We start from the raw sequence: 27,571 nt of genomic DNA, 5'->3' as shown, positions 1-27,571 counted from the left end.
TGGGAAGACAAGTCAAGAGGTCTGATGGGCACTGGTGGCTTGTTGACTCCTGTGTAAGCTGAAAGATTAGCTGGGAGCTGAACAGAGTAGGAGTGTCAACAGTGGAGAGAGATCACCAAAGGAAAAGGCCTTGCAAGCTCTAAGAGCCCAGAAAAGAGGTTTGGAGGTGGAAGATATGGATGAAGTGTCAACCTCTGGAGGAGATGCTGCTGGTCTTTGTCCTGATAGCTGTTCCAAAGGAAACTGCTGCCAGATAGCAAAGAGAAGTAGGCAGAAGGCTGCAGAGTCAGAGGCAAACATCACAGTCCTCCTTTATACAGTGTTTAGCCAAGCTACATGATTAGCTCCAATAACATGTAGCCACCAAGTTGGAATGGCTTTAAAAGAAGGTTAGATAAATCAGTGAATGATAAGGCTATTAGGCAGAATACATACATACTACGTCCTCTGTCAGAGGCAGTTCACCTCTGAATATCACTTCCTGGGAAGCCCAAATGGAGAGAGCACTGCTTTCACTCCCAAGTCCTGCTTGCAGGCTTCCCATAGGCAGCTGCTTGGCTGCTGTGAGAACAAGATACTGGACTAGTTGGGGCCTTTGGCCTGATTCAGCCGCAAGACTCTTCTTATGCAGTCCAATCAGTCTAGAGCAGATAGGGGTCTGATGATGAGATCTAAGGTAGGCTGGTGTTCCTGTTATAGAGCAGGCAGGCAAGTGGCCACATAGCTCGGCTTGCACCTTCTCTCACTCAGATGCAGGTGCAGCAGAGGACACAGGGCCTGCAGCTTTCCTTGCTGTGCAGGAGAGAGGGCTTTGGCAGGTGCAGTTAGCAGGCAAGCTGAAATCTCCCCTTCTGCAGAAGTGGTGAAGGTGCTGGAACCCTGTGCTTTTCCCTATTACTTAGACTAAGGAACCATGCCTGAAACATCATCATCATCATCATCATCATCATCATCATCATTACAGTTCATATACCACCCTTCATCTGAGGATCAAAGGGCGGTTTACAGTATCAAAAGACATAACATAATAACAAACAAAACAACAAACTGTGTCCCCCACCACAAATTGGCCACAAATTGTTTAACCAGACAAAGATCTGGTTATAGAGGCCTAAATATATGTAATAGAGATGCCAGGCGAGCCTCTCTGGGGAGAGAATTCCACAAACAGGGAGCCACTGCAGAAAAGGCCCGTTCTTGTGTTGCCAGCCTCTGGACCTCTCATGGAGGAGGCACACAAAGAAGGGCCTCAGAGGATGATCACAGGGTCTGGGCAGGTTCATATGGAGAGAGACAGTCCTTGAGGTATTGCAGTCCTGAACCATTTAGGGCAGCTTTTCTCAACCTGTGGGTCCTCAGATGTTGTTGAACTACAACTCCCATCACCCCTAGCTAGCAAGTCCAGAGCTCAGGGATGATGGGAGTTGTGGTCCAACAACATCTGGGGACCCACAAGTTGAGAACCGCTAATTTAAGGCATTATAGGGCAACATCAGCACTTTGAATTTGGCCCACCCGGAAACTAACTGGCAGTCAGTGCAGTCTGCCAAGGATTGGCATTATATGATCAAGCTGTTTTGCTTCAGTAAGCAACCTGGTGGCTGGATTCTGCACCAGCGAAAGTTTCCAGTCCGTCATCAGAGGCAGCCCCATGTATAATGTGTTGCAGTAATCTAGCCTAGAGGTTAGGGCAAGCCAGGCCTCTGTTGGTTCCTGGACTGAAACAACTGCAGCACCATCTCTGGCCGTTCCATGGGTAGCATAGCAGAATAGCAGGTATCCGACTGGAAGCTCCTTTTGCCTGAGAGCTGCCTCAATGGTGCCTCAGGGAAATAATGTGCCTGGGTCCTATTGCCAGCCTTCTCCAACATGGTACCCTCCAGCTGTTTCCAACACCAACTTCCCTCATCGCTGATGGTTGGCTGTGCTGTCGGGGGCTGGTGGGAGTTGTAGTCCTGCAACACCTGGAGAACATCAGTTTGGGGAAAGCTGTTGTACACAATACTGTTAGACACACTGCTCAGTATAAGACATCTTCCTACATTCCTGCCATGCCCAGTGTCAACAGCTGGAAAAGGCTCTTCAGTAACAAAGGCAAAACTAACTTGCACCTTCTTGTTTCTCCCCTTCTTCCTCCTCCTCCTCCTCTGTGTCCTCTGCTTCCTGTTCTTGGTTGTTCCTTCTCCTCTCTCTTCCCTGCCTCCACTGCTGCCCCTCTTGCTTACTCCGTTTCTTTTCCTTCTCTCTGCCCCCATGCCTGTCTTTCTTTCCTTAAGATAATGCAGCAGCAGGCAGCTCTGATGGCTGCAGCACAAGGAACTTGCCTCAACCCCATGGCGGCCATTGCGGCGGCACAGATGCAACAGATGGCGGCGTTTAACGTCAGCGGGTTGGTTGCTGCTCCCATGACACCCTCATCAGGTATTTGCCACTAGGGATAGTAGAGAAATTCAGCTCAGTTCACATTCGAAGGCAGACATACAGGACAGACAGTTTCCAAAACAAAAATGGACCAAAACATGGTCAGAATTCAGAGCTCACACTTTTTCCAAATTTTGCAATGCAGTTCTCCTTTGAAGTTATGTATACAGTAATGCACAGACTATCCTAAAGTGTGCGTACAAATATGCATTTTGGGACCAAACTGGCAATGACCAGGACTCATTTGCTCTTGATGACTGCAAAACAGCCCAGATGAAGAAGTGGACTGGTTTTTAACAGCTAGCTTCAACCAACCGGATTCCTACCTGTTCCAGTCAGAGACCTCACCCATCCTCTGTGTTTGAGAAATAGTCAGCATCAAAGGCCATCTCTAATTTGTCTCTTTCTCCCCAACTTCTTGGTGGTCCATAGGTACAAGCACACCTCCAGGGATCAGCACAGCACCTGTTCCCAGCATAGCCACACCCATCGGGGTGAATGGATTCAGCCCTCTCCCACCACAGACCAATGGGCAGCCAGCATCAGAAACTATTTACACCAATGGAATCCATCCATACCCAGGTAAGGTTTTTGGCCAAAAAAATAATAATAACGGAGGCAGGAAACAATGGGTGTGCTGTTCAAGCTCCCTACCATTTGGCTGCAAGAGGAAAACTAGTCCTTTGGGACCCCAGGAGGACTTAAATGCCCATCTGGTGCAGTATAAAGAACAAACAGGAAACTCATCCCTGTCTCTCTATGTGCAACTATGCCCCTATGTTGATGCATATACACTTTGGGAGGTTATATATCATTTTAAAAAAGCAACCTTCCTTAGTCCAGTCTTGTAACTAAGCTTGCAAAAGTTACTACCCTGACCTATTTTTGCTAACAGGCTAGTATCCTGTGTCCCATGCTGGATGCCTTGGATGGGAAGCTTCCTCTTTCTCAGCTAGCATGAAAAGGCAGGACACCAGCCTCTTAGAAGTCTAGTAAAAAAGAGAAAAGCTTTCTACAAAGCAGGCAAATGGAAGAGGGATAGGTTCCCTTTCTCTACAGCCAGCGGAGAAAAAGCAAGAGGACTGATGGAGGAGGAATGGAGAGAGCCTTCTGTCCTCTACCTCTGCTTGCTCCCTTGATAGAATTCAATGCACTCACCTGCATGGGATTTCTGCTCACCTTTGGCTACCAAGTAGTGCACGGCTGCCTTGGTTCCTAAGCCAGTTTCACAGCTGGTGTCAGTCACAACTAGAGAATTTACACAGTCCAAGCCTCTGCTGCCTTTTTCAGGTATTTGCCTACCTGCCCTGAATGGTAGTTGAGCTAAAACTAATTTCCAGCAACCTTCTAACGATGCCATTGCCTTATTGCAGACTTTCCCAACCTGGTGCCCTCCAAATGTTGTTGGGCATCAATTCCCAGATAGCATGAGCAGTGGGGAGGAATGATGGGAGTTGTAAACTAGCAACACCTGGAGGGCACCAGGTTGGGAAAGGACTCCTTAGCGGATGAGATCTCAGGGAGCTGTGTTGCATCCACAACCTGCAGGTTCCCTCCATTGCTCACTCTGAGCTAGATATGAGATTTTAGGGCTCATCCAGCTTGTCACGTGCCTAGAAAACACATTTTTCCACTTGCCCTGTGCTTTCTAGGTACAGATCTCCAAGCCGTTTGCATTTTCTTTGCCCTGGAAAACCTGCTCTTTAGCACTAAATTGGAGCAAACGACAATCCCTGGAAAACCCTATTTGTTCCTAGTCAGCTCTAAACTGCAGGTTTCCCCAGGGGCAAGGGAAGCAAATGGAGGTGTGGGCAAGTCCTTAGAATTCCTCTGTCCACAGAGAAGAGCAGCAGGCCTATTGCCATAGAGCAAATGTTTGCACTGGACCCAGCCTGTTGTTCTCAGATATGTGGCCATTACCGGTAACAAATAGGGCAAAAGTTAGAGGACCCAAGAGGTCCAGGAGGATGAGGAGCTGGATCAAAGAACCAGAGTCGTGTCATGCAGTTTGTGTAGTTTGCTCTCAAGTAGTTTGTGGCACATGTAGCTAGACTCTGAGGAGCGACAGAGGAAGAGGAACGTAATGGGAAGCCAAGGAGATATCTCGAGTGGTTTGCTGCCTGCCCCAGTGATTGTGCTGCTCTGAAAGCTGTTCTCCTTTAGTTGCACTTGCTTACTCTCTTCCTTCTTCCTTCTTTTCTCTTCCCAGCTCAAAGTCCCACTGTGGCAGACCCCCTCCAACAAGCCTACGCAGGCATGCAGCACTATGCAGGTCTCAAACATTGCTTTGCCTGTCCTCCTCGCCTCCCCTCTCTCTGTCTGCCTTTCCCTTTTTCCCTGCATCTTTCCATCTTTCCATGGCATCTTTGTGATAATGTTGAGCATGAGCAAAAGAGCCAGATGCAAGGAGGATGCTGTAGGGATATGGATAAAATTTCTCCACTCCTCCTTAAGGAATCCTGGCTTCTCCATTCTGTGGCACACCTGAAGCAGGAGTGGGCAGCTTTGGGGAAACGTGTCTTATACTAGGAAGGAAAGGTGGTTCTTGGTGGAATATATCAGGGCCCAGCTGCTGCAGGTTTGGTGTCAAGAAACACGCCAAAGAAACTAGGAAGGGAGTGTTTGAGAACAAGCAAACACAGGATGTCTTGCCCATGAGAGCGGCAGAATGTCAAGCCCCTACAGCAGAAAGAAAACTCCACATGTCCAGAAGCTGAAACGCAACTTACCATAATTTTCGCTGTATAAGACACACTTTTTCCCTCCTAAAAAGTAAGGGGAAATGTGTGTGCGTCTTATGGAGCGAATGCAGGCTGCGCGGCTAATCCAGAACAGTGAGAGGAATCGCTGTGCAGCGCTCCCTCTTGGTGTTCTAGCTTCTGGCTTAGCCGTGCGAAGCCTCTTCAGGGCATGGAAAGCCTTCATCCTGCTGCCCTGAAGAGGCTTCGCGCGGCTATCCCAGAAGCCAGACCAGTGAGAGGGATAGCTGTGCAGCGCTCCCTCTTGCTGTTCTAGCTTCTGGCTTAGCCCCTCTGTCCCTTCCCCCACCTCCCGGAAAAGCTCCCAAGAGCCTTTCACGAGCCCCCGAGGAGAAAAAGCCTGCAAGTGCCACACACACATTCCACATGGCTCATGAAAGAGAGTGCTGAGCAGAGCCTGGGCTGCATACAGACTCTGCTCAGAGCTCCCTTTAAAGAATATTGTTTTTCTTGCATTCGCCCTCTAAAAACTAGGTGTGTCTTATGGAGCAAAAAATATGGTATATGAAGCCCCCAAATAGCCACAATTGAGGCAACAGTCTGTAGCAGTGGCCCATTATTTGTCCTAATGGTGACACGTGGTCCTTTTGTGCCCATGGATGGTACTGCTGGGCTAGTCAACTGCTAGTCTGATGAGTGGGTGAAATGAAGGGCAGGGCTTCTTTTCCTGTTATGTAGAAGAGGGCATATCAGCAAGAGCAGTGTGTGTTGATCCCGCAACCCAGCACAATTTAGTCCCAGTCTGATGGATGGAACCAAAACAAGCTTCCCTTCAACTCTGTAGTCCCAGGACTACCGGGAGTTGGCAGCAGGCTTCCTGCATCTGCTCTTTCTCTGCCCAAATGATGGCACCAAGTTGGTCTCCCACCTTGCCATGATGTTCTTCCTGGGACACAGAGAATGCAACCTCCCATTGACAGCTTAGCACCCTGGTTGATGGATGGAGCCAAACTATAGTGCTGTGCTGAAAGTTTCTTCTGCGTTTTCCCCAGACCATTTTCCATCATAAATGGCATACTGAACATTATCAAAGGAGAAGTACATTTTTGGTAACATTCATGTGCCTTTCTGCCCAGACTTCCCATGACCTGTAAAATCAGACCCTCTTGTTGTTTGTCATTTGTTTGAATTCCCTTAATTCTTTTTTATATATGCTTTTATACTACTGTTCTACTGGTTTTATGTTGCATTTTTGTTTTTAGGGTAATATTTATGGTTTTTAGGTTGTACACCACTTAGAGATTTTTTAAAATACTAAGTAGTTTATAAATACTTTTAAAGAAATAAAGATACTTGTAATGTGCCAGGGTTTTGTTGTACCTGCCTTACTTACAAGGGAGTTGATGAGTGTTAGTGGCTGTTTATTCTTCATGGGTGCTCACACTTGGTGAGAACCCCCTTGATGTCCATAGGTGGGTTTTCCTGGAAGCATAAGAAACAAGAGAGGCTGTCTGCTGTTCTCCTGACAGATGTTCATTGTTAATTTTTCTTATGTGAGGTCTTTTTCTTAACCTTTTAAAGAAATCAATACAGAAAAAAATAAGTAAATGGAAGGGATTCCCTTTTTCAAAAAATGAAATTGCACCAGCCTCTACAGTGTCCTATGCTTCAGTCAAAACCCAGAAGAAGACATCAAGAGGTATCTCCTCCATGGAGCTTTCTCAGGCCAGGAAGGACAGAGAGGTTGAAAAGTGCTGGATAAGTTTTTAAAGGACAGAAAACACCCGCCACCCTTAGCTGCCTTGCAATTATAAGGCAATCTCAACTTCACACACCTCCAAATCCTAGAGATTGCTACAAATGAGGTAAACGAACTAGAGGCCTCATTTTCAGAAGCAAACCTTTGAGAAATGGAGAACAGATTCCACTTCAACAATGCAGTCCCAGGGCAAGTGGCAATTAGACCCTTTTTTTCTGCCAGGGAAAGGTGAAAGCAATTATGCACTCCAAGCTAGAGGTCAGGCCTGGAAACGATACCTGAGAGATGGACTGACATGCCTAGTCAGCCACAAACCAGCAAGTCCCCTGCGCTGGCCAGTGATTAGTTTAAATGAGAATGCTAATTCAGGCAAACAGTATACACATCCCATTAGAAGGCATGTACAACCCTGCATGTCAGGCTGTTTGAGCTAAGGCAAGTCTTTGGAACAATATGTTAGAACATGAAGAAACAGCTCGTAGAATATGAAGAAGCGAGAATGCTTGGGTGGACCTGCCAGAATCTCTACAGTCGTAATGCACTGGGGCACACGTGGTTCAGAGAAGAGGAAGTCAAAGCCGATGTTGCTGGACTTCCACTCCCATCGTCCCTGGCCATTGACTCTGATGGCTGGGCCTGATGAGAGTTGGAGTCCAATAGCATCTAGAGGACACCATTTTGGCTGCCCCTGCCATGCTTTGCATGTCTGAAATCCCATGATTAATCCCTGCCCTTTGCAACTCAACACTCTCATGTAGCACAGGACAGGAGAAACATCTACCTGACACCCAGGACAGCCACTGCCTGTCAGGGTGGACAACACTGGGAGATGGACCAACAACACCAGTGTAAGGTGGCTTAAATACATTCATAATTTGGTATACCTAAAATGCTCTTTGTGCTAGATTTCATGCAACTTCAAAGGTTTCATTCAGACCTCCTGAGCTACACAAGCGACCTGTGTCACGTACTCTTTGGGACTGTTCCATGAGTACAAGCCAACTTGATCGTGGAGGCAGCAAAGCAATCTTTTTTATGTGATCCATGCATACATCTCTGGAATTGAGTCATGCTCAGGATCCACTGCTGAGCATCCCACTTTTGTCCCCAATTGGTTTTGCTTCACCATACTTTTCTCAGCACTAGCAGGAGGCTCTGTTTGCCCTGACCAATCTGCTTTTGTGTGTTCCAGCAGCATACCCAGCCGCCTATGCACCAATCAGCCAGGCCTTCCCCCAGCAAGCTCCCATCATCCCCCAGCAGCAGAGAGAAGGTAAGATGGGTTGTGGGCATTTCAGAGAGCAGGGATTCCTGAAACTGCTGAGTCATACTGTTGGGATCGATAGTGAATTGCTTTGTGCATGACTGATATCAACATTGCTATCCAGGATGGGGTGGCCTAACACAAAATAAATAACCAAGATGAATAAATGTAAAATAAGTGGGTCTTTTTTTAATAAAAAAAAAAGGTTTCTCCACCCTTCCGTAGAACAAATTTAAATGCAACTTTAAATGTGCAAAACACTAAAATAATAGCTGTAATGCTATTTGTGCTCATGTCCTGCTTCCCAGAGGCATCTGGTTGGGCACTTTGAGTACAAAATGCTGGATTAGATAGGACAGGGCTAAGGAACAGGACCCAGCTGGCAGGCTGGATCTTGAGTTCCCCCATCCAGCATGAACCACTTTGACAGGTGGGTGGAGCCACCTGCCTTTCAACCACCTAATCAGATGAGTCAACTCATCTGATGAGTCATCAGTTGAGTCAACTTGGGAGCCCACTGTGAGTGAGTGAGTGAGTGAGTGAGTGAGTTCCTGGTTCTCTTCTGCCTTCTTTTGTAGCCCGTCTTGAACTCGACAGATTAAAATAGATATGACAGCTGAATACCTACCATGTGAATGCAACTCACTCCCCAAAAGACTTGTGAACAGGAAACCTGACTATCCAGTGCTGCTCTTTTGGGATTTGATAGGGAGAAAGATGCATGCCTGACTAGTTCGTATAATGCATTTGGATGCATGTTTGGACAAAAAAAACCAGCCGTTTCTTGCAGTCCCCTTCTTCCTGGGATCTGTAATGTACAAACTGACAGGTACATAAATGGTGCCGGTGATGATTAGATGACAATATGCAAATATTGACAGAACGGCAGGTGGCTTGGATGATTAAATCAACATGCGGGTTGGTAGAAGGGTGGCAGAAATTGAGCAAAGAGAAGATAGAAACAAGGCTACAAAGAAGTGTGAATGAGGTGAACACAACAAAAAGAAAGATGGAGAGTTGAATTGGAAGGAGGCAACACCAGAGTTCTGAGTGTGAGGAGGAGGTGCTGAATGAGTCAGACCTCTTGGGGATGCATTAATGAACAAAGGAACATGGAGGGTGGACTCACAGTCCCTGCCCCCGTGGTTCTCCATCACATCAGAAAGCAGAATGTTGATACCTTCTCCTATGAAATAAACTTAGGTTAGTTTTATTTATATTATGCTTTTCCATAGGGACACACAACAAACAAAACAAAGAATTGCATTGGAAAAATTATGACAAAATGTGTCCATGCATTCAAAATAAAGTAGGGGTTAGGAACCTCTGACTGATGGGCTGGACTACAGGTCTCTCTTGGAATGCTCTTCGGAATACACCCCTCGCCAACTCTCACAAAGCCCTTCTGCATGGCTGGAATATGTCCTTTAAATGTGGCAATGCTTCTTGCTTTCCTCCAGATGTTGTGGACCGCAGCACCCATCATCTTTGACCATTAATTATGCTGGAAGGAGTTGATGAGAGGTGTGGTCCACAACATCTGAAGGGCACCATTGTTGGCCACCCCTCAGTCAGGGGAAGAAAGAGACATCTCTGCATGTCCCTCCATCGCTGAATAAGTGTGAGGACAGAGGCCTAGATATGTTGAGAGGTATGTAGAAATACATTTCCTTGTTTCCCCTTAGAAGTAGATGGAATCGGAGCACTTCAGGCATCAGATTCTCCCACAGATGAGTCGGCACTATAGTTCTAAACCATGAGGATGTGTGTGCAGATTACCGGAAGAAAGAGACTGTAAGAGCAACTGTCTCTGTCTTCAGCTGATCCCATGTGGTCATCCTCCTGATCCCTGGTGTGGTCTCTCTACTAGCAGGAAATCACCATGTCCCTATGCAGTTTGTGGGTGTCAAGAAATGCTAGTAGACAGCTTTCATAAAACTAGGGAGGTTCTACAAAATAAACGAGTGGGTAAGCAGCGGCGCATTTCTGATTTAAGACAGGGGAACTGCAAGTTGCAGAATGTTAATTTGCTGGGCTGAGAAACTTTTGGTCTCAACTGCAATTGCTGTTGATTGAGTGGTTCATTTCTATTTGCCCGAACAGTCATTTCTGCTGACTGTTCTGCTTCCAGTTGTTCATCTGATTGATCAGCTGAGGCTCCTTCCCTTTGGCAGTAGGATTAGAGCCCCCTCCAGATTGGTGGCTTCTTCTTCTTTTGCAGGTGTATTTGGCAATATACCACTGACACAATAATAGCACTTTGATGATGGACTGACACTGGGCTGTCCACACATCATTCGGCTTTATTAGTTATTATGCAGAGATTCACCAAAGTTGTTGAATTATTGCCATCTGGAGGGACAACTCTAAAAACAACAAAAGCAGGACAAAAAACAGCAACCCTAGAACATCTGTGGTATAGAATGTTTTGACAGGAAACCATGGGGCCTGTACCTGTTGCCAAAGAAGCAGTATTACAGCCCCCAAAACTTTTACAGGCGCAAGTGGTGATTGTGTATAACTGCCCCCATAGCCATCATGAGCATGAATTCTGATGAATTCTTAATAGAGGACATCTGGAGGGGCCCAGTGTAAAAACCAGGAAGGAAAGGATACAGACATTATCCCCATATAGCTTAAAGACTGACCCTGATGGTAATAACAAGACTCTTTGGTGTGGAACTAAGGTTTCGTTCAACACTTCCACTTGTCCCATGCCTAGCCAGCACGAGGCTAAGACATTTTCTCCTTCTCACATGCTTTCTAGGCCTAGGTCCAAGCAATTTTGTCGTTGTCCCACCACTTTCCGTAAAAACCCCACTCTTTGGTGATAAATCGGAACAAACAGCGATCTGCAGAAAACCCAACTGCTGTTTGTTCCTGTTCAGTGCAAAACCACAGGTTTTACTGGGGGAAAGCAGTGGGGCAAACAGAAGTGTGGGTGAGCTGTTGGACTGCAGCTGAACTAGAAATTATTATTTGAGTAAGGACACTCTGTTACATAGCCATTCTGAGACCATGTTCTGACACTCTGGGAAAGAACTCTCTGTATGACTGGGATTGAATTGATTTTAATATACACCTAGATATTTGCTCAAGGTGTGTCATGATTCTTTTCAGCTTTATGTTCTAGCAAGCTGGTGGATATTAGAAAAAAAAACAATTGCAATGAACTGATTTTTTAAAAGACTTTTATCTGCTGAACTAGCAGATTAGCGAACTGCAACAAGCAGTGCACTGTGAGAAAGTAGCCAAACATGTTGCGCATGGCCTCTTTGCTGCTAAAACATGTCTTTTCCTTTGTGTGTACACCTTTGTCATTATCCCAGGTCCCGAAGGCTGTAACCTCTTCATTTATCACCTGCCCCAGGAGTTTGGGGATGCAGAACTTATGCAGATGTTCTTGCCTTTCGGCAACGTCATCTCTGCCAAAGTCTTTGTTGACCGTGCCACCAACCAAAGTAAATGCTTTGGTAAGTAGCTGGCGTGCTTCCTTTGAGATGCTAGGAACATAGGAAGTCATCCTATACTGTGACAGAACATCTGTCAATCTCACTCAGTATTGTCTATGCTGTTTGGCAATGGCTCTCCAGGGTCACAGTCTCTCCCAGCCCTTCCTGGAGTTGTCAGGGATTGAATCGGGGCCCTTTTACACGTGCTCTGTCACTGAGCCACACAGTCCTTTTCCATTGTGTTGGTAGCTGCTGAAACATGTGTGTTCTTCCTGCACTTCACACCACAGATAGATGGCAAGTAGGGTTTTGCTATATAAGGAACTCTAGCTCCCAGGAGCCAACATGCAATTCTGCACATTTCAGAATAAGATGTGACATAAGGGGAGAATAAGGAGGAATAGGGTTGACTATTGTCAGGCCTCAGCAGGGGTCAGAATCCAGGCAGTGGAGTTCCAGGATCCTGGGCAGCTGTCATAAGTAGAGCTGGAGCAGATTCATGACCCAAAAGCAGCAATCAGGGAATGGGAACAGGAGGTCAGACGGGGTCCTCATACCTGAGACAAGTGGCTCAGACCAAGGAGCAAGCTCTGAAACTAGGATTTTGGGAGGTATGATAGACAGGGTTCAGCCCTTGGGGGACAACTGATGGGACAATGCTCAAGCAAACTTGTACCTGCTTTGGAAGGGAGGGTAACTGCAGAGAAGAAAGGCATTAGTAGGGGTTTTTTACTTGCAGGGGTGGAATTGGAATTGTTTGTGTTTACTCAAGGAGCACAACCCACCCCCCTCATAATTTCAAGGCAAGTTCAAGGAATTGTGTCCATCGCTAGTATTATAGGCAACATCCAATCATGAGGCTCACCCATATGGTTTGTTTCCACTCCAACATCTGGAGAAACGTCTCTGGTTGGTTCTTGTATATGCCACCACTGTAATGTAAAACCAGACCACTTGGAAGCATTTTTTGGCAATTGCTACATTGCCCAAGTGTAAAAAATGGTCCTTTGGTAATGATACAGTAGCTTAGGAATGGGGCATTCCATCTTGGTTCACAAGGCTATCATGGGCTGTTTCATCCTTTTAGTGCCATATATCTGAGCAGGGGTAGTAACACGGTGCCCTCTAGATGTCAGGAAGCTGACTTTTACAGAGTCAGACCATTGGTCCATCTAGCTCAGGGGTCAGCAACCTTTTCCAGCCATGGGCCAGTCCAATGTCCCTCAGACCATGTGGGGGGCCAGACTATATTTTTTTTGGGGGGGGGATGAACAAATTACTATGCCCCACATATACTATGCCCCACCCAGAGATGCATTTTAAATAAAAGCACACATTCTACTCATGTAAAAACACGAGGCAAGCCCCACAAATAACCCAGAGATGCATTTTAAATAAAAGCACACGTTCTACTCATGTAAAAAAAACATGCTGATTCCCAGACTGTCTGCGGGCCAGGTTGAGAAGGCGATTGGGCCGCATCCAGCCCCCTGGCCTTAGGTTGCCTACCCCTGATCTAGCTCAATATTATCTGGACTGACTGACAGCAGCTCTCCAGGGTGGGGGGGGGACATTCATGGGCCTAGCTAGAGAATTGAACCTAGAACCTTTTGCATGCAAAGCAGGTTTTCTACCACTGAGCTATGGCCCCTTCCCATAAGCTGTGGCCTCAGCTCCTGTCTGCCCAAGTCAGTGTGGATGATAGTCAGGGATTATGAGAACTGTAGTCCAACCATATCCGGAGGGCACAGTGTCGGCTGCCCCTATGGAAATGTTACTTATATTGTATCCAACTAAGTGCTACTCAGAGTAAACTCATTTAAATAAATGTTCTAAGTCTGTTAACTTCAGTGGGTCTACTCTGAGAAGGAGTGGCACTGGAAGCAACCCTTATTTTCTTACATTATTAACGTGCCTTCCTTCCATCACAAAACCAATTGGTTTAGCTTCGTTTCAGCAAGGTGGTGGCCTCAAGTGCCTTCAGATCATTTCCTGGGACTGCATTAGGAACAATCAGAAGAGTTTCTATAAACACACTGAAAATATCCAGAAAGTGAAATAAAAACCCATTCATTAGAGGAAAGAGTACTAGTAATCCACAGTACAATGAAAGCTAAATTGCTCAATGTCTACTTCACTTTGGTTTTCGCCAGTGAGATAAATTGTGACCAGATGATTAGTAGAATCGATATAAACAATGAGGGAGGGACAAAGGTTAGGATAGGCAAAGATCTGTTCAGAGAATATTTGACTATCTTAAATGATTAGAAGTCAGCAGGTCATGATGAATTGCGCCCTGGGATGCTGAAGGCATCTCCAAACCACAAAGCAATCATTTTTGAGAAATCATGCATGACAGGTGAGGTTCCAGTGGAATGGGAAAAGGCAAACATAATGCCCAACTTTAAAAGCAGGAATTTATAGGCCCATTAACTTAACTTCTCTCCCTGGGAAGTTACTAAACCAAATCATAAAGCAATTCATTTGTAAGTATCAAAAAGAAAATGGAGGGCCAAATTTACTAATATGCAGAGTAGGCACTAATCTAGGGCCTCAAATTAGAAGACCCCATACAAAAATGCAACAGAGGCGTTGCTTTGCAAGCATAATTTGCACCTCATGTTGCTGCAAATAAAGTCTGACCACTTAATTTAACTTACAGCCACCAGCTTGGGAGTTTCGGAAGCCAAAGTTCATTGTCTATCGTAGCCTGAATATTTCTCAGCTGCAAGGCCCTGCACATGTCTGGCCAAATCCTGCACCAGCAGTTGTCATCATCCTACACCAGCACACCAGCAAGGTCTACCACTTATGCCTGTCCGCTACACACACACACACACACACAGAGAGAGAGAGAGAGAGAGAGAGAGAGAGAGAGAGAGAGAGCTTAGTTTGAGAACTACTCTTTTCATTTCCTGCAGTGTCACTGATGTAGCACTCAGTGTCACTCCAATGTATGTCACTCCAATGCATTGTGGAAGATTAAAATGAACCCCGTACCCACCAAGGGCTGCCTGGTGGTCATCAAAGGCAGTGCTGATGCCTGCACAGCTGCCAGATTAAGCCTGCCAGTGGGCAGATGTAAAGGAGTGTCCTCCAGCGGGCACTTTGCCTCAAATCTGGAGCCAACCTTGAATCTGGTACCTGGCCTCGCCCACACAGCTGGTGTAATGGCACCATAGACTACAGTAGCCATTCCTCCAACCTCGTACTCTCCAGATGGTTTGAAGTACAAGTTCCATCAGTCAGGGATGGTGAGAATTGCTGCCTAAAACATCTGAAAGACCACAGGTTGGGGGAAAGCAGACAGCAGCAATGCACAGGGCTGGCTTTGCAGACTACCTTGTTCAAAACAGAGCCACTAAGCTAATGTCTGGAACGGAGCATCGGGATCACATCCTGCTGGTGCTTAAAGGGCTTCATTGGCTTCCAGTCCTTTCCCAAATACAATGCAAAGGGTGAGTGCTTACATCTTAAGACCCTATGCAGCTTGCAACCTGGATAATTGAGGAGCTGTTTTCTCTCGCATCAACTTGCCTGTATGTAAGATCTTCTTCAGGTAAGCCTCCCTAGGGAAAGAGGTGCATGTGCAAGGGGCCATAGCTAGAAAGGCCTCTCTCCTCTCCATCCATCAGCTTATGCACCTCTTTCCCTAGGGAGACTCACCTGACACTGTATTAGTTACTGTAAAGTGCTCTGGGATTTCTTAATAGAAGGGCAGTATGCAAATATTTCAAATTAGGGGTTGGTAACCTTTTCAGGCCTGTGGGCACTTCTGAATTTTTGAGTGAGTGCTGTGAGTGCCACACACCTCCAGGGTCACTTCTCTCTCACATCCCCTGTCAGTCATTACTTACTGAATAAATGTTGTGGCTATAGATTTAAAAAAAAAAAAATTTTTTTAAAGCAATGCAACTGTTGTTGGGTTTTTTTAAAGGAATGCAGACTTTTGTCCTGCACTGGATTCTTTATGTATTAAGAGCAAAAATAAAGTAAGGGCTTGCTCAAACACTGCTTCAGCTTATTTTGATGTTGAAAGGTCAAACGAATCATACAGCCATTTCAGCATATTCTCGAATAGTTAGCACATCCTTCCAAACTTTTCAAAGTCCCGTTGAGTGAGTACATGTCAATACATTATTTTGAAGTGTGTTAGAAACATTCCGCAGACTACTAACACCCTGTGAAGTTAACTAGCAGGCCATGATTATAAGATGTTCTCATTGTAATGAAAAAATATGGTGTATTTTGGCTTTAAGGCAGGCACCCCCAACCTTCGGCCCTCCAGATGTTTCAGACTACAATTCCCATCATCCCTGACCTCTGGTCCTGTTAGCTAGGGATCATGGGAGTTGTAGGCCAAAACATCTGGAGGGCTGCAAGTTGGGGATGCCTGCTTTAAGGTTTTCCTCCGTGTCCTCACAACACCCCAGGTGACCCAAAACCAAACCTAGACTCCATGAGTTAAATGGATTGGATTTCTTAAATTTTGCTTTCAATAACCATTGTTAAAGAAGAATCTAGTGTGACTGGAAAGTGAACAGTGGCCTAAAACAGCCTTCCCCAACTTAGTCCACTTCAAATGTTTTGGAAGACAACTTCCACCAGCCCTTTGCAAGCCCATCCTGCCATCACCATTAAGAGCAGCTTCCCCCAACCTGGTGCCCTCCAGATATTTTGAGTAACAAACTCCCATCAGCCCCAACCAGTATGGCTGTGCTGGCTGGGGTTAATGAGAGTTGCAGTCCAAAGCATCTGAAAGGCACCAGGTTGGGGAACCTGCTAGCTCCGACATTCACCTCTTTTGAGTTCCTCAGGATCTATTTTCTGTGAAAGGCTTGCAGTGAAACAGCAACATGCAGGGAGGGCTGCTGCTGTCCTTGGTGCTGAACTGTGTCCTTCCTTTCTTTCTCTGTTCTCACCCCCTGTCACCCCACTTTCCCCCTTGACCCATCCCAGGTTTCGTCAGTTTTGACAATCCAACTAGTGCTCAGGCAGCCATTCAGGCCATGAACGGCTTCCAGATCGGCATGAAGAGGCTAAAGGTCCAACTAAAGCGGCCAAAAGATGCTAACAGACCCTACTGACCCGTGTTCACCTTGGCCCTGAAAGCAGGTAAGACATTGGCAGGCAAGACTGTCCTAGCTACACTACCAGCAGGAAAAGGGGTTAGCCTTTGCCACAAGGCTGGTGTTAAACCTGGAGGAAAATGGAGCGAAAAACTACAAATGGTGTGTCTAGTTCAAAACAGCAAATACAGTGCATTTTGGCCCAGTCCATGTCCATCGCATGAGAATAAGCTAAAAAGTAATAAATGATGCATAGCCTTCCCATAGGGGATTGACTTACCCAAATAAACTTTCAATGGTTTATTATTCTAATAATGTACAGTGTCAATGATCCTCAGTGTTTGTCTTTAGGCACAGAGAATGACCCCAATCCAAATAGAATGAATTTTATTTTTTTATTTATTTATTTATTTATTTATTTATTTATTTATTGACCGAATGTATCAGCCAGTCTTCGTTACGCAGTAATCCCATGGAGGTTTCCAGCATATCTTAAAACCATAATACAAACAAACCAAACCATAGGATACCAATAAGATAAAAACTAATATAAAACCACAGTAAATGAACAGATATGAGACAGATATGTTCAGGTCCCACTCTCCAGACACAATGCATTCTCAGGAAATTGTTTGTTAAGTGAGTGTTTGCATAACAAGCTGGTGATTTCCATTATTTCCTATGGGAACATTTCTAATCTGTGATTTGTCCATGCTCCATCCCTGATCTCTGCCTGAAACTGTTGCAGCCAATCAGCAGAAGCCAAACCAAGGAAAAAACTTATATTTTCAATCCCTCCTGCTCCCTGATTTGTCCAATCTCTCTCCCTCCCTCCATGGTTTTTTGCCCCAAATGGCCACCAGCCAGCAGAACACAAACAACTAAGGAAGTGGGCAAACTTTGACTGTTCAGCTATCTGAACCAGTTGTTCATGTAGCAAGGTTTGGGCAAAAAATTTTCTATTCAGATAACAGAGATTTTGGATAATTAGTGTTCTGATAGTGGGACCCGTGTGTATTACATTGTTTAAGTTGTTGAGTGTCATAGTTGATCCACAAATAATCTGCACCCAAAGTGATTCACACATAGAAGATAGTCTAAAAACAGTGGTACAATGTCAGTACATAAAAATGAAATGTATAATATCACTACACTGAAAAAAATAATAACAACAAACAGTTCATTTAACATGCATCAAAATTTAAATGAGCATAAAATTACCAATAGATCAAGTCATTCAATAACTTCACATCCAAAAGCTTTCATAGTTATGTAAAAAGAGACAAGAATAGAATATCTGTGGCTAAATCTGTAAATAGGAAGGAAGGAAGATAATCTAACATGTCTTCAGACCAATGAAAGGGTAAAATCTAAAGCATAATTATGTGGTTCCATTGAAGTCAATATACCCAAGTTGCTGTGTTCATAATCATGGCAAGAGGACCAAACAGAATACATCTCTTTATTTGTTGAAGCCATTATTACCCTGCCTTTTGGCCTGAAACAGATCCTTGGGGTGACTTAAAGGCTAAAATCCAACAAGATGCCACCCTTAAAAGTCTACCTCAAATGCTAATTAAATCAAATGTTTTGATCTGATTGGGATAGTCACCTCCTGGCTTGGTACATAGTTTGAGGGGGTTTCTAGGGTGAGGTGAGTTGCATTCACAAGCTCCTCGCCACTGCAAAAAAGAGAGAAGAAACACTCAATTTAACCATATCAAGGCAGTGTGTAAATGAGCCACAGAGTTAAACTGAACCAAAAGATCCACACGATGCATTTAAAGCATTCCTAATGCACATTGAAGGGACGCGGGTGGTGCTGTGGGTTAAACCACAGGGCCTAGGACTTGCCAATCAGAAGGTCGGCGGTTCGAATCCCCGTGATGGGGTGAGCTCCCGTTGCTCAGTCCCAGCTCCTGCCAACCTAGCAGTTCAAAAGCACGTCAAAGTGCAAGTAGATAAATAGGTACCGCTCTGGTGGGAAGGTAAATGCCATTTCCGTGCACTGCTCTGGTTCGCCAGAAGCAGGTTTGTCATGCTGGCCACATGACCCGGAAGCTGTACGCCGGCTCCCTTGGCCAGTAAAGCGAGATGAGCGCTGCAACCCCAGAGTCGGTCACGACTGGACCTAATGGTCAGGGGTCCCTTTACCTTTACCTTTAATGCACATTGAAATCACATGAATCCTGCGAACAGAGTTTTCTCTGTGTGAGAAAACTACAATTCCCAGGATTCTTTGGGGGAAATCATGAGCTTCAAATGTGCTCTTACTTTCTGAGAGTAAGAGCAGTTCAACTGTGGAACAGACTGCTGTGAGAGGTTGTGGACTCTCCTCCCTTGGAGGTTTTAAAGCAGGGACTGGATGGCCACCTGTCATGGATGGTTTAGTTGAAATTCCTGCCTTGCAGGGGGTTGGCCTAGATGACCTTTAGAGTCCCTTCCAACTCTACAGTTCTATGGATTATGGTTGGGTATGCTTTAAATGCATGATGCAAATCTGCCCAATTTTTGCATAAGTCATGGCTTAGGCTGTATGATTATTGTGGCTACAATCTTATACCTAGGTAAAGGTAAAGGGACCCCTGACCATTACGTCCAGTCGTGGCCGACTCTGAGGTTGTGGTGCTCATCTCGTTTAATTGGCTGAGGTAGCCGGTGTACAGTTTCCGAGTCATGTGGCCAGCATGACTAAGCCGCTTCTGGCAAACCAGAGCAGCGCACAGAAACACCATTTACCTTCCTGCCAGAGCGGTACCTATTTATCTACTTGCACTTTGACATGCTTTCGAACTGCTAGGTTGGCAGGAGCAGGGACCGAGCAACGGGAGCTCACCCCGTCGCGGGGATTTGAACCGCCGATCTTCTGATCAGCAAGTCCTAGGCTCAGTGGTTTAACCCACAGCGCCACCCACGTCCCAATCTTATACCTACTTATCTGGAAATTCTGTGGAATTAACTTCTCTGTAGACGTGTATAGAATTGCAGTGTAAGTTGCACACCCACTGCAAGCAGTTTGCAAGAGTGAAATCCCACAGAGGGCTGCAGGATGCAATAGCATGAGAACAGATCTGTTGGAACCAACCAGAGGCCCATCTGCTATTACAGCAGGGGTGAGGAAGCTGTGCCCCCCACCACACGTTGTTGGACTCCCAACTCCCACCAGCCCCTGCTAACAGTCAGGAATGCTTGGAGTTGTAGTTCAACACCTAGAGAGTCATAGAGTACCCACCCCTGGCCTATGGGATGCCCAGAATAGGACATGAAAGCAGTAGCACCCTGTAGGCCAGCAATTCATTGGCCTACTGAAGGAAGCTATTTTCAGGCTCACCAAACATTTAAAACACTTTCCCCCCACTTTGGCAGTCATGGCTCCCCTGCAAAGAATCTTGGGAACTGTAGTTTGTGAAGGGGGCTGGGCTTAGAGACCTAGACTTCCCAGCGCCCTGCACAAACTACAGTTCTCATGATTCCCCATGACTGCTAAAGTACTTTCTCGGTGCTTTAGATATACCGTGTGAATATGACTTCAGAGGACTCCTGCTCCATTTTGCAGCTATCAGAAGAAGCAATGACCATTAATACTGAGAACTCGCATCAAACCGATTCATCTTTTCTTTTATATTTTTGTTTCCTCCAACCCATCCACTACTTTGTCTCTAACCAGACCAGGCCAATCATAGCTCCAAGGATGACCCCACAGTTGCCTAGCAACCCTCTAGCTGTTATGGGAGACCCAAACAAAAACTCTCCCTCCCAAATTATCTGAAACTGTAAGTGACTTAACTAATGTTGTCATCGTCCTTCTCGATGACGCCATGTGGCCGGTTGTAATCTTGTTGCATGAACTTGACGTTGATCTTTCTACATCTCTGCTTTATTTTTATTAGTTCTTCTTCCCACCCCTTCCTCCTCTCTTTTTGGCGGTTGTGCAGTGCCATATTGATGCCCATGGTGGATAGTTTTTGGAGTGCTGATTGGTCAGTCTTTTACTAGTTGTGGATTTTTTGAGCCCATAAACTCTACTTTGTCCTTCTTTGTACCTCCTTTTCTCTCTGTTGTGATGTGACAATTGATGTGTGTGCCCTCTATATTTACTGTGTGATGATGATGGCTGAGTAACTCAGTCCTGCACAAGAAACACCAAGTTGTGCTAGCTCTCCCTGCCCCCCACCCCTGAACATCCCAACATAATTTAGAGTCTCTATATTACCCCAATGCTTGTGGAAATTCAAGCATTCCACAGTCTCAAGAGCATGAAGGCTTCACTGCTAAGGATTGACAACAAATTCTCATTGATTGTTGGAAAACACATGTTTTGTATGCAAAACATCTCAAGTTCAGTCTCTTCAGTCACATCTTCAGCAGGGTTGGGAGAAACCTGTCTGAACCCTTGAAGAGTCGCTTCCAGTGAGTGTAGGCCATTTTTCCTCAATCATGTGTCCTCCAGATGTCTCGGCCTACAATCCTCATCATCCATGACCATCAGACATGCTGGCTGCTTCTGATGGAAGTTGTAGTCCAAAACAGCTGGAAGGCACTAGGTCAGGGAGGGCTAGTGTGTAAAATACTAAGTTAGATGGACCAGTGGCCTGACCAGTTGTACGGTAGCTTCTCACGTTCCTGATTGGAGATAATGAATCCGGATCGCCTACTCCAGGATAAAAGATATGTAAAGCAAACAAAAGCCCTGTTATGTTTCGTTTTCTTTTTGCATAGAAAAAGTCCTAGTCCTGATTGCAGGCATGAAGTGTGGTACCTTAGCAGAGGAGCAGGAGAGTGTTACTGGTGCAGTATTTCACGGGAGAGGACCCTTCATTCAGCAGCAGAGCATATAATTTTAATGCAAAAGATCCTCAGTTCAGTCCTTCAAACTTCAATTAAAAGGATCAGGTAGCAGGGGTGGGAAATATTCTGTTCTGCTCAAGATCCCTGAAAAACCACTGCCAATCAGAGTAGATAATACTGAGCCAGTGTGGTGTAGTGGTTAAGAGCAATAGACTCGTAATCTGGTGAACCGGGTTCGATTCCCCGCTCCTCCACGTGCAGCTGCTGGGTGACCTTGGGCCAGTCACACTTCTCTGAAGTCTCTCAGCCCCACTCACCCACAGAGTGTTTGTTGTGGGGGAGGAAGGGAAAGGAGAATGTTAGCTGCTTTGAGACTCCTTCAGGTTTTAAAGCGGGATATCAAATCCAAACTCTTCTTCTTCTTCTTCTGCATAGACAAATATTCTGACCTGGTCCAAATCAGCATCCTATTAAAGCACACATTGGAAGCACATGACTTCTCCCAAAGGATCATGGGAACTGCTGTGTGTTATGATTGCTGGAAATTCATAGCTCTGTGAGGGGGAAACCACAGTTCCCAGAAATCCTTGGGGGAAGGCATGTGCTTTAAATGTATGGCGTGGATCTGCATATATGCTCCTAATAGGGCAGGAATGTATCAAGAATGGAACCTGCTCAAAATGGTCACCAGTTCCATCACATAGGGCGCTCTTGGTCCCTCCCTCTCCTCCTCAGGCCATGCCCCTGCCTCTTGGTCCCACCCCTTTCAGCCAAGACAAATCTCAACCAATATGACATCCCTGGCCTCCTGCAGTTGCTATGCTAGCTTCTAGCAGCAGTTATCTGAATTTTGGCCAACAATACATTGACCATCTTGCTCCATGAAACTTGTTCTGTATATGGAGCTGTTGGGATAAATTGCATTTTTATTTTAACAGCAGCCTGACACAGCAGTGGAAAGGGGGGAGCTTGTTCAACATGAGTTTCACGTCTGGGATGGGGGGTGGAGGGGAAAGAAGAAGTGGTTGGAAATCAAGAACCCTCACTATGCGGCATAAGTGTATTACGTACAGAAAACAAGATAACTGGTGCGGCAAAGTGGTATTTCACAGTGTTTAAGGTTGCTAAGTATGTTTATTTCGCAAGCCACATTGCCCCATCTATCTCAGTACTGTCTACACCAGGGGTAGTCAACCTTTTCATACCTACCGCCCACGGATGCATCTTTCTTAATGGTAAAATATTCTTACCGCTCGAAGGGGGAAGGATTCAGCTTGTGCTGTAGAACCCCCTAACGCCCACCTAGAACCCTGAAACGCTCACTAGTGGGCAGTAGGGACCAGGTTGACAACCCCTGGTCTACACTGACTGGAAGCAGCTCTTCAGGGCTGTTGGGAGTGGGACGCCCACAACAAATGGAAGGCCAGACCTAACCTAGAACATTTCAGAATTCAACCTCTTCTGGTACAGAATTGGGGTGTCATTTGATATATATATATTTACACACTGAATAGAGATGGCCCTGACAAGAGCTTCCTTTCTTTCCTAACGCCATCGCTCGCTACTGGGGATGGGGCTTCCTGCTAGCTCCTGGCATCGCCTGCCTCTTCTTAACATCCCTTCTCTCTCTTGCAGATGGGATGCCATGCGGCGTACGAAGAGTATTCCCCTTGTCCCACGTGCAGTATCCAGACTTGTAACTCTCTTTCTTTGCAACATATCACGGAGGAGGAGGAGGAAGAGGAGGCAGGATGCTCGTGAAAAAGAGGAGAGCCAGTTTGGTTGTACCTTTTTTATTTTTATTTTATTTTCCAAATCGGTTGGGGTTTCGGGGGGGGGGTTTCTTTTTCTTTTTCCTTTTGCCGCTTTAAGGCGAGAGAAAGCAAAGAAGGTGGTTGTGACGATATTGGACAAAAGGGAAAGAGGCATCGCTATTTGCCGACTCTAAACTCCATGACGGGAAGGAGCCGCTGGAGAAGACGTGTGTTTTTTTTAAGACCCCTCACGAGGAGAGGGGTAGGATTTTGCAACAGGAAAAGGTCGCAGGCACAGAGCCTGCTGGTGGGACCAGCCTCTCTCTAAAGCACTTGACCGATGCTCAAGATTTCAGAAGAGGGAGGCCAAACAGATCTAAACCAAAGCCGGTGGGTTTGGACCAGGCCTGTATGTTACAGCTGGGAGACGCTTTTTGTTTTTAAAAAGGGGGAAAGAAAAAAAGGGGAACTTTTTTTTCCGCATCTGTTTGGGAAAAGAAAAACCAGTTGCTAAGAGGATGTTGAACTTAACAGAAGATATATATATAAATAGGTCTATATATCTATATCCCGTGGATTGGGGGTGGGGGTTTCTGTCCCACTTTGTCACCAGTCCAAGGAGATTGGATTAACTTCTTTCAAAGTCATATCATTCCTTAGAGTTTAGGGACCAAAGGACTATTGCTTTTTTAATATATATATAAATTAATTAATTTAAAAAACAAAACAAAACAAAAAAAAGAAACTCAAAGAGGTTTAAAAAAACTATAAAAAAAAAGCTTCATGTCAAAGCTGCAAGTTGTTTCCAAGAGAAGCGAGCTCAAGCAAGCAAGCAGATGTCGCCTTGTGAGCAGTGTGGCCAGTGCTGGTGGCCTTGTGACCGCATTGAACACTATGGGGTTCGGGTGAGTAGTGAAGCTGGCAGGAGGGGCCACTTTGGCCAGGGTGGGCGGGGGTCTTGGCAGCAGCTCTCTCCTCCTCCTCTCTCCAGATAGGCACTTGGATTTCAGAAAATTGGGGGGTTGTAATCACAGTCCCTGATCTGTTTCTCCCATGCATTGAAAGCTAATGTAAACCAGAGTAAGAAGAGACACAGGACCATATTTTTGTGCACGAGAAGCTACCTTGCGCCAAGGCAGATCATCGGTGTGACTAATTCAGTATTGCCTACACTAGGGGTAGACTGCAGCTGCCATCAGCCCCAGCCAACATGATCAGTGGCTAGGGATAATGGGAGCTGGAGTCCAGCAGCATCTAGAATGCCACTGGTTTCCCACCCATGCTTAGATGGCTGTGTAGAGGAGCTGCAACGTCTCTCCACACTTGGACAATGCTTTTATTAGGACCACCCAAAGTGTCACAAAACGTTGGGCCAGCTCTTAGTAGGCTGAACATCTAGCAAAGCAGAGGAATGGAGAAAGTTTGGCTTATGGTAGTTTGAAAGTCTGCATTTGGTGTTAAAATAGAGGTGCATTAGGAAGTTGCAGGCGTAACTGGATGAGGCTTGGCAAAGGTGTTATTCAGGTTTCACAGTGCGCCCAGGACTGATAGGACAAAGAAATGACCGAGGCTGGGTCATGGGCAAGTCTGGAGCATGACAGCAGCCAGGAACTGGGGGTGGAGTTCAATACTAGTCCTGTTCAGAGTAGATCCACCAAAGTTAATAGACATGACTAATTTAGGTTCCTTGATTCCAATGGGCCTACTCTTAGTAAGAGTTTGAGCCAGATTGAAAGAGCTATCCAGATCAGAGGGCAAACCAGAGGCAGGACCAAAGAATAAGGCTGGAAATGCAAAAGCCACCAGAGGTTGGGTACACCTTGTTGCCCCACAGTGACAGGAAGTCCTCTTAAACTCCTTCCTGCCCAGGAGGAGCCAATGACCAGCCTAATGGGTGGGGTCAGTCCACAGCCTGGAAAATTCTTTACTGAGAGGCTGCAATTATGCATGTCACCACATGGGACAGCAGTCAGCAATTGTTGGCAGAAACACAGTGGCGCATGAGCTCATGCACGCACACACAAATTTTTAAAAAAGAACCTAATAAAGGACATAACCCTAACATTAGGCAAAATACACTGGTTCCTTCTTAGAGCGCAAAAGTAAAGAGGAATATGGCTAGAGGTTGATTTCAGGTGGAATGCTAGGTTTTTAAAAAAGTCAAAAGAAGTCAAAGTGGGTTGCATTACCTGGTGGTTAGAGGGAATGTGGAACCCTTGAAAAGTAAAGTGCCATCTTCAGGTGGTAAAAAATCATATCCCTTCAGTTTTAGGGTCAATGGTTAAATTTGGTCACACATAAAGCAAGAAGAAGTTCATAAGAAAAAATAATCTGAACTCCACAGTCAGGCAGCAATACCATTCTTATCCCTTGCATATTTCCTGGTCTCAGTAGTCCTTAGTTGCACCCTGAAGCCTGCTTAGCACCTAGTCAAGTTTAATGGACTTGGTGTCTGCCACCTCCTCCTACATTCAATCTTAAGACTGTAAAAAAATGCAGAGTGACCACAACATGCTAGATTTCCTCCCACTTCCTCTCCCCACTTTGCTCAACATCCAGCCGGACAAAGAGCTTTAGAAAACTCAAAAGCTTACTCCCTGTTTTGTGGCATTTTGGTGTGACCCAGTAGAGGTATTTCCCTGCTGTGGGTTTTTCTAATGCACCAACATGGCTTCCTTTTCTTAAAGTGTATCTTGGAGAATTCCCTCCCTGTCTGGGATAAGACCCAGAACTCTTTCAGTCAGAGAGCTCCAAGGATGGAGACAGTGGAGTCCTTCAAAACTCCCCAGGATATATCATCCAAAGCATTGACACCAGTAGAAGCTTTGGTGGAGGAAAAGCCCCATCAGACAGTGGGGCCAGCATGCCTTGCTTCAAGGGATGTAGCTCTGCTCCCCTTATCTGACTCAGATTTCTGACTCCACTACCTGCAGCTCCAGAGGGGCTGTCATGGGAGCATAGGAAACTGCCTTATATTGAGTCAGACCCACTGATTCAACTAGCCCAGTATTGTCTGAGCTGACTGACAATGGCTCTCTGGGGCTTCAAACAGGGGACATTCCCAGGACATTCCTGGGGGGTGCCAGGGGTTGAACCTGGGATCATCTGCATGCAAAGCAGGTGCTCTGCCACTGAGGTACCACGCCCTTCACCCTGCCATGTCCAGAAGCCAGGGGAGGCGCTCCAATCTCACCTGAGTGCACACCTGTATATTAGAATACTTTAACTACCAAGCAGGCTGGCTCCAGGGAAGCCACGCCACACAAGAAAGCTTCAGCCAGCTCCAGACCAACGATGAAGCAATATTCCTAGTTCTTGCAAGAACTATTCTGCTCCACAGGGAGCTCTCTGTGGTCCTGAAGCTCAACCATCTACTACTGAACCCCTCCTTGAGCTCTAGCCTTGAACCAGCTCACTCTGTGAGCAGGTGCTGTTTGCAGATCACATGGGATGGGCAGGTGGGTGAATTATTCCCTTTGTAGGAAATTTCTCTGTGTGTGTCTCTCATTGCACTGGTGTAACCTTAGCCAAATTCTCTATTACTTTCAAGAATCTGCTGGGGAAGAGGAGGATGTCAGGGGGAGGGGGTCAGGTTTAAGGAAGTGCCAAATAGAGTGAGCGAAATGTCACGGTACATGAAGGATCTGGGGTTGTCTCATTGTCCTTCGTGGTTCACATTCCCTAATGCGGTCGCTTGGCCACTGGACGACTTCTTTTTCTTTCTTCTCTTCTTTATTTTTATTTTTTTATTCTTTCTTTCTTTTTCTTAAAAAAAAAAATGTGCTTCATTGTTACATTTCCTAGTGGTTTAGAACAGAATGCTTTTTGTAGAGCGGTTAGCGTTTAACATAGGAGAGCCCTCCATTTGAAACAAAGGAAACCTAAAAAGAAAAAGGAAAAAAAAGACAATCGACTTTAGTGACCTTGTGAAAGTGACTTTTTTATATAAAAAAAGAAAAGAAAAAGGCAAAACAATATATATATATATATATATATATATATATATATATATATATGAATGAGAGAGAATGACACAGAGACCTAAATTTGGGGTGGGGGAAGGGAGTTGTGAGCACTGGGACTCAAGCTGTGTTTCAAATGCTGCCTGCTTGTATGAAATGGGGGGGGTGATGGGTGGTATATTGGGGCAGAGTCCAACTACATCTGCTGTGGGAAAAGCAATTGCAGAAAGCAAGGATATTGGGTGGAAGAACGGGCAGGTGTGTTCTGGGGCAACTGGTCCAAGCAGCCCCATGAACTGTTTCCCATCTGTTCTGAACCAGAACAAAGTTGATCATGTTCTCACAAGTCTCCTTTGGAACCCTGGCAGAGAGGTGTACATGAAGCTGTGGATCTCAGCCGTAG

At 45.7% G+C, this 27,571-nt stretch overlaps 1 protein-coding gene across 11 annotated transcripts in view; it reads left to right on the top strand.

Annotated features, from left to right (window-relative positions):
- Nucleotides 1–27,200, top strand: part of CELF6 (CUGBP Elav-like family member 6) — a 178,350-nt gene extending 151,150 nt beyond the window's left edge. For 6 of the 11 annotated variants that reach the window (XM_081839056.1, XM_081839053.1, XM_081839055.1 and 3 more), the window contains 7 exons: nt 2,277–2,421; nt 2,854–3,003; nt 4,631–4,693; nt 8,072–8,152; nt 11,473–11,616; nt 16,555–16,710; nt 23,088–27,199. In XM_081839056.1, the coding sequence (XP_081695182.1) occupies nt 2,277–2,421; nt 2,854–3,003; nt 4,631–4,693; nt 8,072–8,152; nt 11,473–11,616; nt 16,555–16,682 (711 nt within the window). In that variant the 3' untranslated portion in view covers nt 16,683–16,710; nt 23,088–27,199. Of the gene's footprint in view, nt 1–2,276; nt 2,422–2,853; nt 3,004–4,630; nt 4,694–8,071; nt 8,153–11,472; nt 11,617–16,554; nt 16,711–20,331; nt 20,438–23,087 lie in introns of all 11 variants that reach the window. The other 5 variants (XR_014150848.1, XR_014150849.1, XM_081839058.1 and 2 more) reach the window with 5 other exon arrangements.
- The last annotated feature ends 371 nt before the right edge of the window (nt 27,201–27,571 follow it).

The sequence above is a fragment of the Podarcis erhardii genome (genome assembly GCF_964252035.2).
Source record: "Podarcis erhardii genome assembly, chromosome: 14".
In the NCBI taxonomy this organism is placed as follows: domain Eukaryota; kingdom Metazoa; phylum Chordata; class Lepidosauria; order Squamata; family Lacertidae; genus Podarcis; species Podarcis erhardii.
This window is presented reverse-complemented; position numbering and strand designations above follow the sequence as displayed.